This window comes from Scomber scombrus, chromosome 18 (assembly GCF_963691925.1).
Source record: "Scomber scombrus chromosome 18, fScoSco1.1, whole genome shotgun sequence".
Classification (NCBI taxonomy): domain Eukaryota; kingdom Metazoa; phylum Chordata; class Actinopteri; order Scombriformes; family Scombridae; genus Scomber; species Scomber scombrus.
Window position 1 is genome coordinate 1,434,254 of NC_084987.1, and position 18,991 is coordinate 1,453,244.

At 40.6% G+C, this 18,991-nt stretch overlaps 1 protein-coding gene across 2 annotated transcripts in view; it reads left to right on the plus strand.

The window, feature by feature from the left end:
- The window catches only part of LOC133999016 (NACHT, LRR and PYD domains-containing protein 12-like), an 83,677-nt gene that overhangs the window by 39,614 nt on the left and 25,072 nt on the right, over nucleotides 1-18,991 (plus strand). For both annotated transcript variants that reach the window (XM_062438118.1, XM_062438119.1), the window contains exons 10-13: nucleotides 1,542-1,715; nucleotides 11,235-11,408; nucleotides 13,163-13,336; nucleotides 18,325-18,498. In XM_062438118.1, coding sequence (XP_062294102.1) covers nucleotides 1,542-1,715; nucleotides 11,235-11,408; nucleotides 13,163-13,336; nucleotides 18,325-18,498 — 696 coding nt within the window. The remainder of the gene's footprint in view (nucleotides 1-1,541; nucleotides 1,716-11,234; nucleotides 11,409-13,162; nucleotides 13,337-18,324; nucleotides 18,499-18,991) is intronic.

Below are 18,991 nucleotides of genomic sequence, written 5' to 3' on the forward strand. Positions count from 1 at the left end.
AATGTAGTTATAATGAGTTTCAATGGGGACATTTTTGTCCCTAAGGACCCAGAGGAACAATTTTGTTTATACAGTGTATTAAAGACCTGTTATAAATGAGTTATTAAAATAAAGAAAATATATATTAAAAAGAATATGCTTGGAGAATTTGATGCCATAAGTATGAACACAGCACAAATGATCAATAAAATAAAATACAAGCCAAAAGTGTCCTTAGTCTTATCCACTCATAACAGCTAACTTACGTTACGCTTAAACTGAAACAAATTACACTACAAACATCACAAAGAAATGAACTACTAAAGGTTTATTACTGATGGAATCTGAGGATGCTTTGGTGACGTTCACTCACCTGAAACAATAAATAAATAAACAGTGAGAACCTTTACTGTGTAACTTCCAACATAAGGACACAGCACCGATACAGCCTCGACCCACAGATGCTCTCGTGCACTCAAATCAGTAGTGCATGAAATTAAATAACGGTGAGTGGGCAAGTATACATAAATACCCTATATCCCACAGTTGCAAGGAATGAAGTGTATTCTTTAATAAAACTGAGTGCATTGCCAAATGTCAGCTTGACAACCAGGAAGGCATAGGTGTGAATCTAATATGGAAAAAACACCAATAAATGAAATGTATTAACATTAAATGTCATCAAACCTCATAAATAAAACCTCACATACATCTTTTTGTCTTAAATGCAGTCAGGTAATAGTGCATCATTGGGACAGTTCCAGGGTTATGGATGCCATTGTATTGACTTTGCTCATTAGCACAAATGATGCATTCTAATATAATGTATAGTGTTGTGTTACTATGAATATCAATAGGAACTAATTACTGGAAATGATAGCGTTTTTAGCTCATTTTAGCATCTTATGTACAGGAGCATCCCTGTCAGTTTAACCTTCCTCAGCAAGTCCTGAGAAAGGCACAAAGCAACAGGAAGTGATGTCACAGAGAGGTCAAAGGTTACACAATAAAAACAAAATTAACAAAATAAAAGCTCCCCATAAAAAAATATACAAAAACAAATATGTATTTTAAAATCAACAACAAAATGTGAACCAAAGAGGAAAAATGATTTATGGTCAAATAAAAAATAAAAAAGTTTTTACTGAACACACACACACACACACACACACACACACACACACACACACACACACACACACACACACACACACACACACACACACACACACACACACACACACACACACACACACACACACACACACACACACACACACACACACACACACACACACACACACACACACACACAGACAGATCAATGCAGGTGTTTTAAGTATTTTTATGACTCAGTGTTGACATGAATATGTGTCTGAACGTTGTGGTGACATTTGGATGATGTCTGTAGAAGGCTGACATTATGATGATCCACAATAACACAATGACAAAGTCACTCTGCTCAATTTAGAGAAAAGCTCATTGATGAGGACATAGTAATGTTGAACTACACATTTAAAACCTGAACACATTTTAATCTACATCATTTATTCTTTATTCAGATTGAGGAGCTGCAGTTTGTCAGAGACCAGCTGTGCTTCTCTGGTCTCAGCTCTGAAGTCCAACCCCTCCCATCTGAGATGGCTGGATCTGAGTGACAACAAGTTGAATAGTTCATCTGTGGAGCTGCTGTCTGATCTTCTGAAGAATCCAGACTGTAAACTGGACGACCTGGGGTAAGTTCACTGACTGTCTGTTACTATTGTTGATCTTAATGTTTAACACATGAACCTAATTTATTTTTTTCTATATTTTCAGTATTTTACAGTTTAGTGTGTAGTTATAAAAGATGACTGATTCTTCCTTTTCACTGTTAAAGTAAATTAATGTTTATATTTTTTGGTAAAGAGTCACATCTGTACCAGGTTTAGTTAATGAACACTGAGACAAAAATTACAACTAGCAGTGAAAAAATAATGTAGTGAACTGAAATAAAAATAAAAGACTATAAATAAAATGAAAAATAAGTAAAAACTACAATGAACAACTAAAACTAACTGAAACTAAAACATAAGCTTGGATTTGTACTGTGTCCTGGGGCCAGTTTCAGAAAGCAGGTTTAACAAACTCTGAGTTAAAAGCTGAACTCTAGGTTGACTGACTCTGAGCTGTCAAACTTTCAGAACAGCTGATAACAGTTAGTTCAGGGGTCTAACTCACCAGTGGAGTTAGAAATATTAATGAATGCAGATTATGAGAATATATTTAAGAAAAAAAGCAATACAATAACAGCAGCAAAAGAACGTGAGCTGGCTGAAATTGAAAGTACATTTTTCAGCCATCCTAGCACTGCCAACAGTTATTTGAAAGCAACACCTAAATGCCTTTATACATGTGAGAGAGAGAGAGAGAGAGAGAGAGAGAGAGAGAGAGAGAGAGAGAGAGAGAGAGAGAGAGAGAGAGAGAGAGAGAGAGAGAGAGAGAGAGAGAGAGAGAGAGAGAGAGAGAGAGAACCTCGCTATAATCAAACCAGCGACACTGTTATTATGAGACATGCTCAGTAACCACGTATATAAACCTTGGCAATAAGCAAAGTGCAACACAAAGAACTTGTTCTGTACTGTACCACGATGTGTCGTACAGAAGCCTGAGAATATTCTTCAGATAATCAGAGAATGATGAAACATCCCAGCAGGTCTGATCAGCCTCTGACAGAGTATTTGTGCTTCAGTATTAACTCTTTAAGAAAAGCACACACCATGGCTGACAGCTCCTCAGTCTGCAGGCTTCAGTTAAAAAGGAAGAGAAACTCAGGGTTAGTTTCAGTTAGTATGTTGCCATGGTAACTGACTCAGAGTTAAGCTGAACTGGCTTTGTGAAACTGAAAAACCAGAGTTTCCTTCAGCTCTAAGTCAACTCAGAGTTTTTACTAAACCTGCTTTCTGAAACAGTTCAGTTTGACTTCGTGAGATAACGGGCTGCTTCCAGTAGGGGGCAGCAGAACGGACGCCTGCTGCTGCATAACGCACAAGAAGAGATGCTTGATGTACAATTCACAATATTATAGAGAGAAGAAGAAGAAGTTCCAGACAGAAAACACACAGCCCAATATGGGAATATTTAGACTCCGACCCCGCAGTAGATAACAGTTAAAGTGTGGTGATGAATAGTGATGATGATGATGGTGATGAAGAGTGATGGAAACATTTGTGGGATAAGTCCAGCTCACGTAAGCTCACAGTCAGAATCACAGCAAACCTAACCTCAGTGCTTTACAGGACAGCACATCATCATAAGTGTGAGCAGGCAGTGGTTCAAATGTTCACTGACTCTGAGCTTTCCTCCAGACTGTGTGACAATACTTCATTCAAACCATTCTGCCTGCAGCTCTCCCTGAATGATGGTCTGACTCTTTGTTACTGATGAATCACTGACGTTTATTTGACCTTTTTTCCTTTTCCTTGTTCTTATTTTACACCATGAACATGTGAACACACTGTAAGAGCTAAAAAGAAAAAGGAATATCGTTACCATCTTTTTATATTACATTGAAACTTTAAAAAAATACATAATCCTCAGAAACCTTAAATAAGTGTTAAGACCCGGCTCTAGTGGCACCAACAAAAGGGAGAAACACCGTTAACAGAAGATATTTATTTAAAATAAACCAAATTACAGTAATTAATGTATGAAGTATGAACTGTGTGTGTGTGTGTGTGTGTGGGTGGGTGGGTGTGTGTGTAGGTGTGTGGGTGTGAGAGTGTGTGTGTGTAGGTGTGTGTGTAGGTGTGTGAGTGTGTGTGTGTAGGTGTGTGTGTTTGTGTGTGTGTGTTTGTGTGTGTAGGTGTGTGTGTGTGTGTGTGTGAGAGGGCGTGTGTGTAGGTGTGTGTGTGAGAGAGGGTGGGTGTGTGTGTGTGAGGGTGTGTGTGTGTGTGTTAGGGTGTGTGTAGGTGTAGGTGTGTGTGTTAGGGTGTTGTGTGTGTGTGTGAGAGAGGGTGTGTGTGTGTGTAGGTGTGTGTGTGTTTGTGTGTGTTAGGGTGTGTGTAGGTGTGTGTGTGTGTGTGTGTGTGTGTGTGTGAGTGTGTGTGTAGGTGTGTGTGTGAGAGAGGGTGTGTGTGTGTGGGGGTGTGTGTGTGAGGGTGTGTGTGTGTGTGTTAGGGTGTGTGTGTGTGTAGGTGTAGGTGTGTGTGTGTGTGTGTGTGTGTGTGTGTGTGTGTGTGTGTGTGTGTGTGTGTGTGTGTGTGTGTGTGTGTGTGTGTGTGTGTGTGTGTGTGTTAGGGTGTGTGTGTGTGTAGGTGTAGGTGTAGGTGTGTGTGTGTGTGTGTGTGTGTGTGTGTGTTTGTGTAGGTATGAGTGTGTGTGTGTGTGTGTGTGTAGGTGTAGGTGTGTGTGTGTGTGCATGTGTAGGAGACTAAATCACTATATTAAAGCTGCATATCTGGGAACCAACGGTGGGGTCTGAGGGCAGAAGGTTAACAGGAAGGTCTGAGCTCTCACACAGAATCTCCATGAATGATAAAAGAGTCAGTAACAAGCTGCAGGGCTCTGAGCCCAGGTGCTCTGAGTTACTGCAACCAGCCTTCACCTGCAAGGGAGAGAAAAGTTAACCAAACCCACACAGGAACGCACAGAGACATCACTTTAGTTTTTATAGTTTTTATATTAAAATGAGTAATTTACCCTCTGTTACATTTGACAGTTTCAAACAAAATGCTATTAATCATATTTAAGTTCAGTTACTGTTCCTTTACATATTACATAAACAGTTGAAACTACATAAAAACAATAACACTTTTAACGGTGGTCGTATCACTGAAACATGAATAAAGCAGGCAGCTAAACAAACTTTACACCTACTCTGTTTAGATCAACATGGTTGTTTAGCAACACGCTAACATGGCGGCCATATTGTAGCAGTTCAACTACAGCGGCAAGAAAAAAACTCCCTTTAAACAGGAAGAAACCTCAGAACCAGAACCAGACTCACAGTGGGAGAACATCTGCCTCGACCGGTTGGAGTAGAGAGGAGAGAGAGGAAGGAGAGGAGAGAGAGGAAGGAGAGGATAGAGAGATGGAGGAAGGAGAGGATAGAGAGAGGAAGGATAGGAGAGAGAGGAAAGAGAGGAGAGAGAGGAAGGATAGGAGAGAGAGAGGAAGGATAGGAGAGAGAGGAAAGAGAGGAGAGAGAGGAAGGATAGGAGAGAGAGAGGAAGGAGAGAAGAGAGAGGAAGGAGGAGAGAGAGAGGAAGGAGGAGAGAGGAGAGAGAGGAAGGAGAGGATAGAGAGAGGAAGGAGAGAAGAGAGAGGAAGGATAGGAGAGAGGGATGAAGGAGGAGAGAGGAGAGAGAGAGGAAGGATAGGAGAGAGAGAGAGGAAGAGGAGGAGAGGGAGAGGAAGGAGGAGAGAGGAGAGAGAGTAAGGATAGGAGAAAGACAGGAAGGAGGAGAGAGGAGAGAAAGGAAGGAGAGGAGAGAGAGAGGAAGGAGGAGAGAGAGGAAGGATAGGAGAGAGAGAGAGGAAGAGGAGGAGAAAGAGGAAGGAGAGGAGAGAGAGGAAGGAGAGGAGAGAGGAGAGAGGGGAAGGAGAGAAGTAAGAGGAGGAGAGAGGAAGGAGAGGAGAGAGAAAGAAGAGAGAGAGGAAGGAGGAGAGAGAGGAAGGAGGAGAGAGGAGAGAGAGGAAGGAGAGGAGAGAGAAGAAGGAGAGAGAAAGAGGAGGAGAGAGAAGAGAGGAAGGAGAGGAGAGAGAAAGGAGGAGAGAGGAGAGAGAAAGAGGAGGAGAGAGAAGAGAGGAAGGAGAGAGTAAGAGGAGGAAGGAGAGGAGAGAGGTAGAAAGAGGAGGAGAGAGGAATGAGAGGAGAGAGTTCAACTAATAAATTGAAAACAAAGTAAAGCAATTCATAATTAAACAAAATAAACCAACCCTGTGTTATCAGCCAGATACTAAACCTTTATGTTATTTGACGATCAGGAAACGTTTCCTTGGTTTTACATCACTGTCACACTTTACGGCTCTTTTAACAGGTTTTTGGAGCAGTGCGATATTAACCTTTCAAAATAAGGGCATCAAATTTAATACATAAACTAATGAAATTATCAATGGCCATAATTTATAAAACAATGAGATTTTGAAATGAGAAAAACATAAATATAGTAAATACTGCGGGTAAGTTGGGCTGCATTAAAGTTCATTTACACTGCTGATTGTTAGAGCACAGGTTTAGAGCTCCAGGGTCTGCCCAAGTTACAAATGAAAACAGCCACAAAAAACTGGCAGATATTGTCAGAGAGGCTGGAGACTGACTTCAGATAAAATCAGCTTGGATTTGTACTGTGTCCTGGGGCCAGTTTCAGAAAGCAGGTTTAACAAACTCTGAGTTAAAAGCTGAATTCTAGGTTGACTAACTCTGAGCTGAGAGAGAGAGAGAGAGAGAGAGAGAGATAGAGAGAGAGAGAGAGAGAGAGAGAGAGAGAGAGAGAGAGAGAGAGACAGAGAGAGAGAGAGAGAGAGAGAGAGAGAGAGAGAGAGAGAGAGAGAGAGAGAGAGAGAGACAGAGAGAGAGAGAGAGAGAGAGACAGAGAGAGAGAGAGAGAGAGAGAGAGACCTGAAGCAAAAGCCCCTCGCTGTAATCAAACCAGCGACACTGTTATTATGAGGCATGCTCAGTAACCACTTATATAAAACTGCCATTGGCAAAAAAACAAAAACAAAGTGCAACACAAAGAACTTGTTCTGGACTGAGAGCATGTCCACGATGTGTCGTACAGACGATACGAGGGCTGAGAATATTCTTCAGATAATCAGAGAATGATGAAACATCCCAGCAGGTCTGATCAGCCTCTGACGGAGTATTTGTGCTTCAGTATTAACTCTTTAAGAAAAGCACACACCATGTCTGACAGCTCCTTCAGTCTGCAGGCTTCAGTTAAAAAGGAAGAGAAACTCAGGGTTAGTTTCAGTTAGTATGTTGCCATGGTAACTGACTCAGAGTTAAGCTGAACTGGCTTTGTGAAACTGAAAAACCAGAGTTTCCTTCAGCTCTAAGTCAACTCAGAGTTTTTACTAAACCTGCTTTCTGAAACAGTTCAGTTTGACTTCGTGAGATAACGGGCTGCTTCCAGTAGGGGGCAGCAGAACGGACGCCTGCTGCTGCATAACGCACAAGAAGAGATGCTTGATGTACAATTTACAATATTATAGAGAGAAGAAGAAGAAGTTCCAGACAGAAAACACACAGCCCAATATGGGAATATTTAGACTCCGACCCCGCAGTAGATAACAGTTAAAGTGTGGTGATGAAGAGTGATGATGATGATGGTGATGAAGAGTGATGGAAACATTTGTGGGATAAGTCCAGCTCACGTAAGCTCACAGTCAGAATCACAGCAAACCTAACCTCAGTGCTTTACAGGACAGCACATCATCATAAGTGTGAGCAGGCAGTGGTTCAAATGTTCACTGACTCTGAGCTTTCCTCCAGACTGTGTGACAATACTTCATTCAAACCATTCTGCCTGCAGCTCTCCCTGAATGATGGTCTGACTCTTTGTTACTGATGAATCACTGACGTTTATTTGACCTTTTTTCCTTTTCCTTGTTCTTATTTTACACCATGAACATGTGAACACACTGTAAGAGCTAAAAAGAAAAAGGAATATCGTTACCATCTTTTTGTATTACATTGAAACTTTAAAAAAATACTATTCCTCAGAAACCTTAAATAAGTGTTAAGACCCGGCTCTAGTGGCACCAACAAAAGGGAGAAACACCGTTAACAGAAGATATTTATTTAAAATAAACCAAATTACAGTAATTAATGTATGAAGTATGAACTGTGTGTGTGTGTGTGTGTGTGTGTGTGTGTGTGTGTGTGTGTGTGTAGGTGTGTAGGTGTGTAGGTGTGTGTGTGTGTGTGTGTGTGTGTGTGTGTGTGTGTGTGTGTGTGTGTGTGTGTGTGTGTGTGTGTGTAGGTGTGTAGGTGTGTAGTGTGTGTGTGTGTGTGTGTGTGTGTGTGTGTGTGTGTGTGGGTGTGTGTGTGTGTGTGTGTGTGTGTGTGTAGGTGTGTAGGTGTGTGTGTGTGTGTTGTGTGTGTGTGGGTGTGTGGTGTGTGTGTGTGTGTGTGTGTGTAGGTGTGTAGGTGTGTAGGTGTGTGTGTGTGTGTGTGTGTGTAGGAGTGTGTGTGTGTGTGTGTGTGTGTGTGTTTAGGTGTGTGTAGGTGTGTGTGTGTGTGTGTGTGTGTGTGTAGGTGTGTGTGTGTGTGTGTGTGTGTGTGTAGTAGGTGTGTGTGTGTGTGTGTGTGTGTGTGTGGGTTGTGTGTGTGTGTGTGTGTAGGTGTGTAGGTGTGTAGGTGTGTGTGTGTGTGTGTAGGAGTGTGTGTGTGTGTGTGTGTGTGTGTGTTTAGGTGTGTGTAGGTGTGTGTGTGTGTGTGTGTGTGTGTAGTGGTGTTGTGTGGTGTGTGTGTGTGTGGTGTGTAGTGTGTGTGTGTGTAGGTGTGTGAGTGTGTGTGTAGGTGTGTGTGTGAGAGAGGGTGTGTGTGTGTGGGGGTGTGTGTGTGAGGGTGTGTGTGTGTGTTAGGGTGTGTGTGTGTGTAGGTGTAGGTGTGTGTGTGTGTGTGTGTGTGTGTGTGTGTGTGTGTGTGTGTGTGTGTGTGTGTGTGTAGGAGACTAAATCACTATATTAAAGCTGCATATCTGGGAACCAACGATGGGGTCTGAGGGCAGAAGGTTAACAGGAAGGTCTGAGCTCTCACACAGAATCTCCATGAATGATAAAAGAGTCAGTAACAAGCTGCAGGGCTCTGAGCCCAGGTGCTCTGAGTTACTGCAACCAGCCTTCACCTGCAAGGGAGAGAAAAGTTAACCAAACCCACACAGGAACGCACAGAGACATCACTTTAGTTTTTATAGCTTTTATATTAAAATGAGTAATTTACCCTCTGTTACATTTGACAGTTTCAAACTAAATGCTATTAATCATATTTAAGTTCAGTTACTGTTCCTTTACATATTACATAAACAGTTGAAACTAAATAAAAACAATAACACTTTTAACGGTGGTCGTATCACTGAAACATGAATAAAGCAGGCAGCTAAATAAACTTTACACCTACTCTGTTTAGATCAACATGGTTGTTTAGCAACACGCTAACATGGCGGCCATATTGTAGAAGTTCAACTACAGCGGCAAGAAAAAAACTCCCTTTAAACAGGAAGAAACCTCAGAACCAGAACCAGACTCACAGTGGGAGAACATCTGCCTCGACCGGTTGGAGTAGAGAGGAGAGAGAGGAAGGAGAGGAGAGAGAGGAAGGAGAGGAGAGAGAGGAAAGAGAGGAGAGAGAGGAAGGAGAGGATAGAGAGGAAGGAGAGGAGAGAGAGGAAAGAGAGGAGAGAGAGGAAGGAGAGGATAGAGAGGAAGGAGAGGAGAGAGAGGAAAGAGAGGAGAGAGAGGAAGGAGAGGATAGAGAGATGGAGGAAGGAGAGGATAGAGAGAGGAAGGATAGGAGAGAGAGGAAAGAGAGGAGAGAGAGGAAGGATAGGAGAGAGAGAGGAAGGAGAGAAGAGAGAGGAAGGAGGAGAGAGAGAGGAAGGAGGAGAGAGGAGAGAGAGGAAGGAGAGGATAGAGAGAGGAAGGAGAGAAGAGAGAGGAAAGATAGGAGAGAGGGATGAAGGAGGAGAGAGGAGAGAGAGGGAGGAGAGAGAGAGGAAGGATAGGAGAGAGAGAGGAAGAGGAGGAGAGGGAGAGGAAGGAGGAGAGAGGAGAGAGAGGAAGGATAGGAGAAAGACAGGAAGGAGGAGAGAGGAGAGAAAGGAAGGAGAGGAGAGAGAGAGGAAGGAGGAGAGAGAGGAAGGATAGGAGAGAGAGAGAGGAAGAGGAGGAGAAAGAGGAAGGAGAGGAGAGAGAGGAAGGAGAGGAGAGAGAAAGAAGAGAGAGAGGAAGGAGGAGAGAGAGGAAGGAGGAGAGAGAGGAAGGAGAGGAGAGAGAGGAAGGAGAGAGAAAGAGGAGGAGAGAGAAGAGAGGAAGGAGAGGAGAGAGAAAGGAGGAGAGAGGAGAGAGAAAGAGGAGGAGAGAGAAGAGAGGAAGGAGAGAGTAAGAGGAGGAGAGAGTAAGAGGAGGAGAGAGTAAGAGGAGGAAGGAGAGGAGAGAGGTAGAAAGAGGAGGAGAGAGAAAGAGGAGGAGAGAGAAGAGAGGAAGGAGAGGAGAGAGAAAGGAGGAGAGAGGAGAGAGAAAGAGGAGGAGAGAGAAGAGAGGAAGGAGAGAGTAAGAGGAGGAGAGAGGAAGGATAGGAGAGAGGAGAGGGAGGAAGGAGGAGAGAGGAGGAGAGAGGAGGAGAGAGGAAGGAGAGGAGGGAGGAGAGAGTTCAACTAATACATTGCAAACAAAGCAAAGCAATTCATAATCAAACAAAATAAACCAACCCTGTGTTATCAGCCAGATACTAAACCTTTATGTTATTTGACGATCAGGAAACGTTTCCTTGGTTTTACATCACTGTCACACTTTACGGCTCTTTTAACAGGTTTTTGGCGCAGTGCGATATTAACCTTTCAAAATAAGGGCATCAAATTTAATACATAAACTAATGAAATAATCAATGGCCATAATTTATAAAACAATGAGATTTTGAAATGAGAAAACATAAATATAGTGAATACTGCGGGTAAGTTGGGCTGCATTAAAGTTCATTTACACTGCTGATTGTTAGAGCACAGGTTTAGAGCTCCAGGGTCTGCCCAAGTTACAAATGAAAACAGCCACAAAAAACTGACAGATATTGTCAGAGAGGCTGGAGACTGACTGTGTGTCGATGGATGGAGCAAACAAGGACTGATGGCAGCATCTCATAGAATATCTGCTTCCTTTTACCTTCCTCCCACCAGCAAGACTAAGCATGTTTTGTTCAATTCTTCTGCATTCTTTCATCTTTTTCAGCTTCTACAAATCAAAGCTTTCCTCCTGATACCTGAGAAACTACAACTCAATAAAAACTACTTAGCAAACGAGGACTGATTCTCATGTTTACTTGATGAAGGAGAAATATTTCTTTATTATATTCTTTAATGTGTTTTAATGTGAATAATGTCTGATCATTGATATTTATCCTTCAGAACACACACACACACACACACACACACACACACACACACACACACACACACACACACACACGCACGCACACACACACACACACACACACACACACACACACACACAGATCAATGCAGGTGTTTACAGTATATCATTTATTCTTTATTCAGATTGAGGAGCTGCAGTTTGTCAGAGAACAGCTGTACTTCTCTGGTCTCAGCTCTGAAGTCCAACCCCTCCCATCTGAGAAAGCTATATCTGAGTGACAACAAGCTGCAGGATTCAGACGTGAAGCTGCTGTCTGATCTTCTGAAGAATCCAGACTGTAGACTGAACGACCTGGAGTAAGTTCACTGACTGTCTGTTACTATTGTTGATATTAATGTTTAACAACTGAACCTAATTTATGTACATATAAAACTTACCTTATATATATACTATAACTTATCTATTCATTTAATTATTTTTCCTTATTATATATGTATATATATATATATATATATATATATATATATATATATATATATATATATATATGTATATATATACAAAGAGAGAGAGAGAGAGAGAGAGAGAGAGAGAGAGAGAAAATAAAACTAGCAGTGAAAAAATAATTTAGTGAACTGAAATAAAAATAAAAGACAGTATAAATAAAACGAAAAATAAATAAAAACTACAATGAACAATGCAAAACTAACTGAAACTAAACTGAACTTCAGATAAAATCAGCTTGGATTTGTACTGTGTCCTGGGGCCAGTTTCAGAAAGCAGGTTTAACAAACTCTGAGTTAAAAGCTGAACTCTGGGTTGACTGAATCTGAGCTGTCAAACTTTCAGAACAGCTGATAACATTTAGTTCAAACGACTCTGAGTCAAAGTAACTCTGAGTGAAGCTCGTACAAGAGGAGATACCAAGCCTTCATCAATGGAGCACAGATAACATGAGTCACCATGGCAACAGGAGAAACAAAGGGCTCAGTCCTCCTACTTCTCCCCAGTGGAGTTAGAAATATTAATGAATGCAGATAATGAGAAAATATTTAAGAAAAAAAGAAATAAAGTAGCAGCAGCAACATTTGTTATTACACAGTTCAGTGTGTAGTTATAAAAGATGACTGATTCTTAAAGAAACTGTAGGAAATTTTCACTGTTAGTTAAAGTAAATGAATGTTTATACTTTTTGATAAAGAATAGAAGTCGACTGATGTGGGTTTCTCTATGGCCAATGCTGATGCTGATATTTAGAAATCGGGGTCAACTGATGGCCGATATATGATCCTGATTTTTATGCCAAGTGGTAGATCTAGTGATCACAAAAAATAACTTGTTTACTTGTATCACACAGCCCTATGCAAGGACTACATAATCCAGTAGTGATGATGTTGTAGAAGCTACTGTATGTAGGAGCCATAGACAGACAGTTAAAGATGAGATAAATTAACTGCACTAAGTCATGAGCACTTTCTGAGAGATATTTCAACAAACTGCTTGATCTTCCTCTCTCACGTGCAAACGACTTGTTGCATTTATGAGGCAATGTCAGCATCAACTCTAGTGAAGTGAAATCACATTTGAACGTTTAGTTTTCTGCTACATCGTTCTGAGCAGCTCTGTGTCTGAACACGGTGCTGCTGCAGCGTGTGTGTGTGTGTGTGTGTAACCTGCTCTGCCCTGCACACAGCCTAAGATTACACTGTATTAGAAATTTCTCTCTATAAATTGAAAGTAACATTTCAGAGCGAACCAATTAAATATACAGAGCTTCATTTAAAACATAAAAAATTAAGCCTTACCGTTTTCTCCCAGGAACAACGTTGTTCAAACTCTTCCAAAAGTTGTGGTGACCGTAGTCCTGCTCTGCTGGTCACACGTTTCCCACAGCAACAACAACACTGAGCTGTCTGCAGATGCGCCTGGGTTAGGGTTAATATGCCCCCACATTGGCCAATGCTGATTATTAATAAAAGGCCAAAAAATCGGTTGGTTGACCGATTAATTGGTTGACCTCCAGTAAAGAGTCACATCTGTATACAAAAGATCCTCTCAACTAATATCTGTTTGAAACTGATCAAATTTACATCATTTATTCTTCATAAAGGTTGGGGGGCTGCAGTTTGTCAGAGACCAGCTGTGCTTCTCTGGTCTCAGCTCTGAAGTCCAACCCCTCCCATCTGAGAGAACTGGATCTGAGTAACAACAAGCTGCAGGATTCAGACGTGGAGCAGCTGTCTGATCTTCTGAAGAATCCAAACTGTAGACTGGAGACTCTGAGGTCAGACACCATTTTTTACTTCTGTGTTGACATTAATATGATGTGACAGTTGTGGTGAGACTAACCTGCAGACATAAAGCTGATATTATGTTGATCAACACTGAATATATTAATTGGAAAGTCTACTTTCTTCTTCAGTGTTTTAGTCCATTGATAAAATCCTACACTGGATAATTCACTCTGAACCTCTCAAACTGTTTTTTTGTATTTTATATTTGACAGTTTTTAAGCTGCATCCTGTTGGGTTCAGGTCTTTGGAGTTTCCATCTTCTAAACTTCAGGGCTGGACAAAAAAATAGATTTCCAGATTAATTGTGATTCTTATTTGAATGATCAGTAATCAGTTCTAGAGATCCAGAGATGGATCTTTGCATTGTGCCTTTACTCAGTAAACTAGTGTACATGTGCACTGTGTTGTGTGTCTGCAGTGTTTCAGTTAGAGCAGCATTGTAGTGGAGATTTGTTCTTAACTTGAAATAAATAAATAAACTGAAGATCAAACGGCCACTGAGGCACCTCAGGAATGAATCTTACTCAGGAGGAAAAAGTGCAATGTCCAGGCAAGCATGAAGTTTCTTTTGATTTGAACATTTTGCAAACAGACAAAGAAGAATGTCGTCTGCTGCCTCTGTTGCCCTGGTATAAAACCATATGTCCTTCCTGGTGCCTGCTGGTCCTCTACCTGTCTATCTATAGAAATACATTCAGCTCTGTGCCCCAAGCTGCCCACTACCTTCAAAACAAAAGCATCAACCAGAACTCAAATTAACCAAAATGATACTTATATTATAATCTAATTAACCAAGCTATATTCTTCTAAACAAACAGCAACAAAAAATATACAAAATAACATTTAATTATCAATTTAACTTATTTTAAAATAATAAATAGCTCCAACAAACATGATGTGTAAAATGTCTAATTTGTGGAAGCCGAGTTATTATAATGTGCACAAAAATCTTATTTAAAGTTTAAAGTAATGTAGATGCTAGATGCTATATTCACTATCTTGAGTCTGTCCTGTAAACTGTGATGTGAACAGTTTCAGTCTGTGGACTAGCTGCAGTTTACGGGACTGTGGTGACTCAGGATGGTCAGCTGACTCTGGCTGTCTCGTAGGTACGGTGGCCGAGACCCGCCAACGCTGCAAATAAAAGTAACGCTGCAAACAAAAACAAACGCTGCTGCAAATAAAAGAAACACGCTGCAAATAAAAAGAAACGCTGCTGCAAATAAAAGAAACACGCTGCAAATAAAAAGAAACGCTGCTGCAAATAAAAGAAGCTCATATGCTGTATGTATATATGTTTTTCATAAAGATCGTTTTTATGGTTGATTAGTGTTTTTTGTTATGAGTGAATAAATGACTGATTGGTGGATGGATTGATTTGTATATTTGAGTGTTGAGCAGCACTGGTGCCCAGGGCAGTAGACACTGAGCAATTAATCACATAATAATTTCATACACAATAGCCACGTAGTGAAATATATACAGATGCAACACCACACAACTCGGACGGCGCGAGTGTTATTGTCTTGTTATTACAGTCGCGAATATGGCATAACTATTGCACGGCGATCCGTCCCCCAAAATTTTAATCAGTTGTTCCTGGTCCCATCGCAGACATTTCCTGAAAATTTCATCCAAATCCGTCCATAACTTTTCGAGTTATGTCTATAAAGGTAAGTTGGATAAAACACCGGAGGCCGCCACCTTGCTTTTCTGTTTATCAAATGGAGCAAGCCTATTGGGCTATCGCGGTCACGTGTCGACCGTGCCACCTCTCGCGGACCAAAATGTTACTACGCCCAGGTAGAAACTAGTCCTGTGTAAAATGCCTCGCCGTAAAGATCGGGCAGGATTTTTTGCGACGAACTTTTTGCTGTGAGCTTAAATTTGCAGCGTGTTTCTTTTATTTGCAGCGTTGGCGGGTCTCGGCCACCGTACGTAGGAGATCTACAGATCACATCTACAAGAGGAACAGACTGAAAAAAGACTCACACACTGATCTGAGCTCTCAGTTTGTTTTTAACAAGATATTATCTCTGACTACTAGATGTGAAACTGTGTAAGTGGACTGAACAGTGATCAGATTCTACTGTATTCAGTGTGTCTCTAGCTGCAGGGGAGCTAACGGCAGCCAGCAGCTGTCTGCAGTATCAGACTGATGTCAACACAAATACAAACAGTGCACATTAACTAATGAGCAGACTTTGTGTAGTGGAGCTAATAATAAAATGAGCAGTCTGGGTGCTAGTTCAGTGTTTAGTCTCTAGGTTCACCCCGCTGTGTTGGCCAGAACACTTAAGGCCACGTTTCCAGAGTATGGATGAATAAAGGGCTGAGAGAAGTAGATGTGATGTTTACTTCCTTTACTTCTCCTTTAGCAGCAACACATACAGAGACACATGCAGTAACAGCTGGATGCTATTGTTGTGTAGTTTTCAATAAAGAAATGAAACATATAAAACTGAATGAAGGACAACACATATGTAAGCGTTATCTTTTCCAATAAAAGATGCTCTTGTCTCTCGGTTTTCATGCCTCCATGTCCGACGCGCTCCAGCGTTGTTAAAGGGTTTTCCAGTTTCCATGAAATCCAAACACTCTTCTCTGGTTCAATATATTTATTTCCAAAAAACTTAGGTTGCTTACCGCAGCATGGAGTGACAGACAGATCAACTTAGTTCACTTCCTTCCTTTCCACTCGTTCAAACAAAAACCAAAAAACAACACATAGCAGCGGTCTAAAACTGTATGGCTGCGTGCCTAAAACCGAGAGCTCCGCCGGCCCCAATAGCCACACTAATATACCCAGGTGCTGCAGTCACCTGTCTATAAAGAGGAGGCGGAGGTGAGAAACGGCATCAATTATGCATAGTCATGTCGGCCTCAAATAATCAGAATTAACAATAAATCACAATTTCATAACTGTTACCAATTCAACTAATAATTCAAACCATAATATTTCATGTTCGTATCTCATAATTAATTAGATAAATAATAATAGTAAACCATAAAAAATCAAATATTCATCGAAACATAAATTAAGCATTTGGCTCCAACAACATACATATATTACCCATAAGCTGTAATATGCATAATATTACCAGACTAATATTCAGTAAATAATAATGTAATCTCAGGAAGTAATCAGATTACTATGATTACATTTCTCTCCTCCTTTACATTGTCAAAGAAACAAACTGAAAACATTCACAGGTTTCCAAACATTTTATCACTGTGTAAAGTTACCGCTAATGTTGGAATAAGACTTCCTGCTGTCTACACTTCACATTAAAATCCTCCCGCTGAGGAACTGGCAGGGTGCTTTTATTGTGAAAACCTACTGGAAGCTACATCCTGTCGCTGAGTTAGCATAACTTCTACATCAAAATAGATAACACTTCGTATCTCAGCTCAGTTAAACTCATTAAACTCTCTTGGAAGTAGTAACAACAGGTAATAAATGCTAATTAGCCGACATGAAACCAGCTATCGTTGCTATAGTGATTATTATACATGAACCAATAAGCTCTGAGCTCTACATCAACGCACAGAAATACGCACAAAAGTAGCCAATCACTGACCTTTACCTGCGTGACGTCACTAACAATATAACTAACTTGGCTCAAACTATAAATTAGCAGCACTGAATCAGACACCTGACAGCTTATCAGACAGAGAACAGAACAATACTTAACAATCTAACATGTAACTTTGGGGCCTTTTCTACACTTTCAGTTTCTGCTGTTTGTGCTCAAAGTGATGAAGTTGAAACAGCAGCTACTGACAGTCCATGTGTGGCTTTATGGGATAGCATTCATGTTTCTTTAAATGTGTATAATGATGAAGCCCTTGCAAGTGATGAGTGATGGGTAGAGTACTGAAAATTAATACTCAAGTAAAAGTACAAGTACAAGTAGTCCCATTAAAAATGACTTAAAGTAGAAATAAAAAAGTACCTGGTTAATAAATTACAACTTTGTATTGTAATATTTTATGCTGTGAGGTCCAGTGCAAAATAATGAAAAAACTGAGATATAAACAACCACACTCTCTCTCCGTCTCTTCTTCACCTCCTCTTCTCCTTTTCTATTTCCTTATCTGTCCCAGATCGGATACATTTAATGACTTTAATGTTGAATTTGGCATTACAGGTTAACTGCTTTCTAATGAAAACCAGTTTAAAAGCCCAACAGACTACTAGCTACAACATAAGTTAATGTCATCATCATAACATCAAAGATTAAGGTTACACATGAAAAATCTCATCACAGTAAAAAGACAGGTGGAGCTTATTTTTCTTCCAGGCAGCTGGTATTATAGTAATTACGGTAGCTTAAAGGCAACGCAGAAGGTTTACCGTAATTACTGCAGTAACAGTGCAACAGGATTTATAAGGCAGCTGGTTTGACCACAGTCTACACTCAGTCCCCACATTTAGAGCAGACTAGTTGCAATGAAGCTATAAATGGCAAATGTAGCAAAGTAAAAAGTAGATTTTTTCTCAAAAATATACTTGAGTAAAGAGAAGAAGTACAGTTAAAAAAAGGGAAGATGAAAAGTTCTCGTTACTTATAACTCGTTACTATCCACCACTGTAAGTGATGTTGGTCTTTTATTATTCTTGCTCATCTGTTTTACACTTGTAGGTCTAAAAATATACATGTGTCATATTCTTTAGTATTATTGTGTTTTTACTTGTTTTGGCTGCACAACATGAGTTAGTATAGATGGAGTCAGTGGAGCTGCAGAGTTTAAGAGGTGAAGTCACTACGTCTTTATTGAAGTAGCAGCATGATGTCATTAATATTAATGAGAGCTCCTTTTCACTGTTTGTATCTGACAGTTTTTAACCTGCATCCTGTTGATGGAGTTTCTATTTTCTAAACTTCTTCAGCTCTGAACAGATTATGAAACACTGAATGATTTCAAACATGAACTTTGTCTTTTAACGTGACGTCTTTTATTCTTCTTTATTCAGATTGTGGGGCTGCAGTTTGTCAAAGATCAGCTGTGATTATCTGGCTGCAGCTCTAAAGTCCAACCCCTCCTATCTGAGATATCTGGATCTGAGTTACAACAACCTGAAGGATTCAGACGTGAAGCTGCTGTCTGATCTTAAGAAGAATCTACGCTGCAGACTGGAGACTCTGAGGTCAGTAGAGAGTTGGAATCAGTCTGTGCTGGTTTCAGCAGTTTTGTATTAAATAGTCAGAATGAAAGCAAAGATCCAGTATTTCCTGGTGAAGCTCCAACCTTCTCAGTGCTGCTTTCCTCAGTGAAGCTGTGAGAGGAGAATGGTGACAGGCTTCAGGATTGGACAGAAAGACGGAGAGAGAGAGAACAGTCAGCCAATCAGATGAGCCAGAAGCTTGTTGTGATGATGTGTTTGAGTTGATGTGAAGACGACTGTTGTTGTTGTGTTGATGTCTGCAGGAAATAAAGCTGGATTACAGCTGACAGCCTCACAAGATGTATAGAGACAGTGGTCCTCATCATCAAACTGTCACACCATCAAATCTGATCTACGTCACTTTACAAATGTTGATATGATTCATATTGTTGAAACGTAGAGATTCAACATGTTCTTGGTTTGTAGAAACAAACAATTGTGGCGACCAGGCTGCATGTGATGATTTAACAGCAGG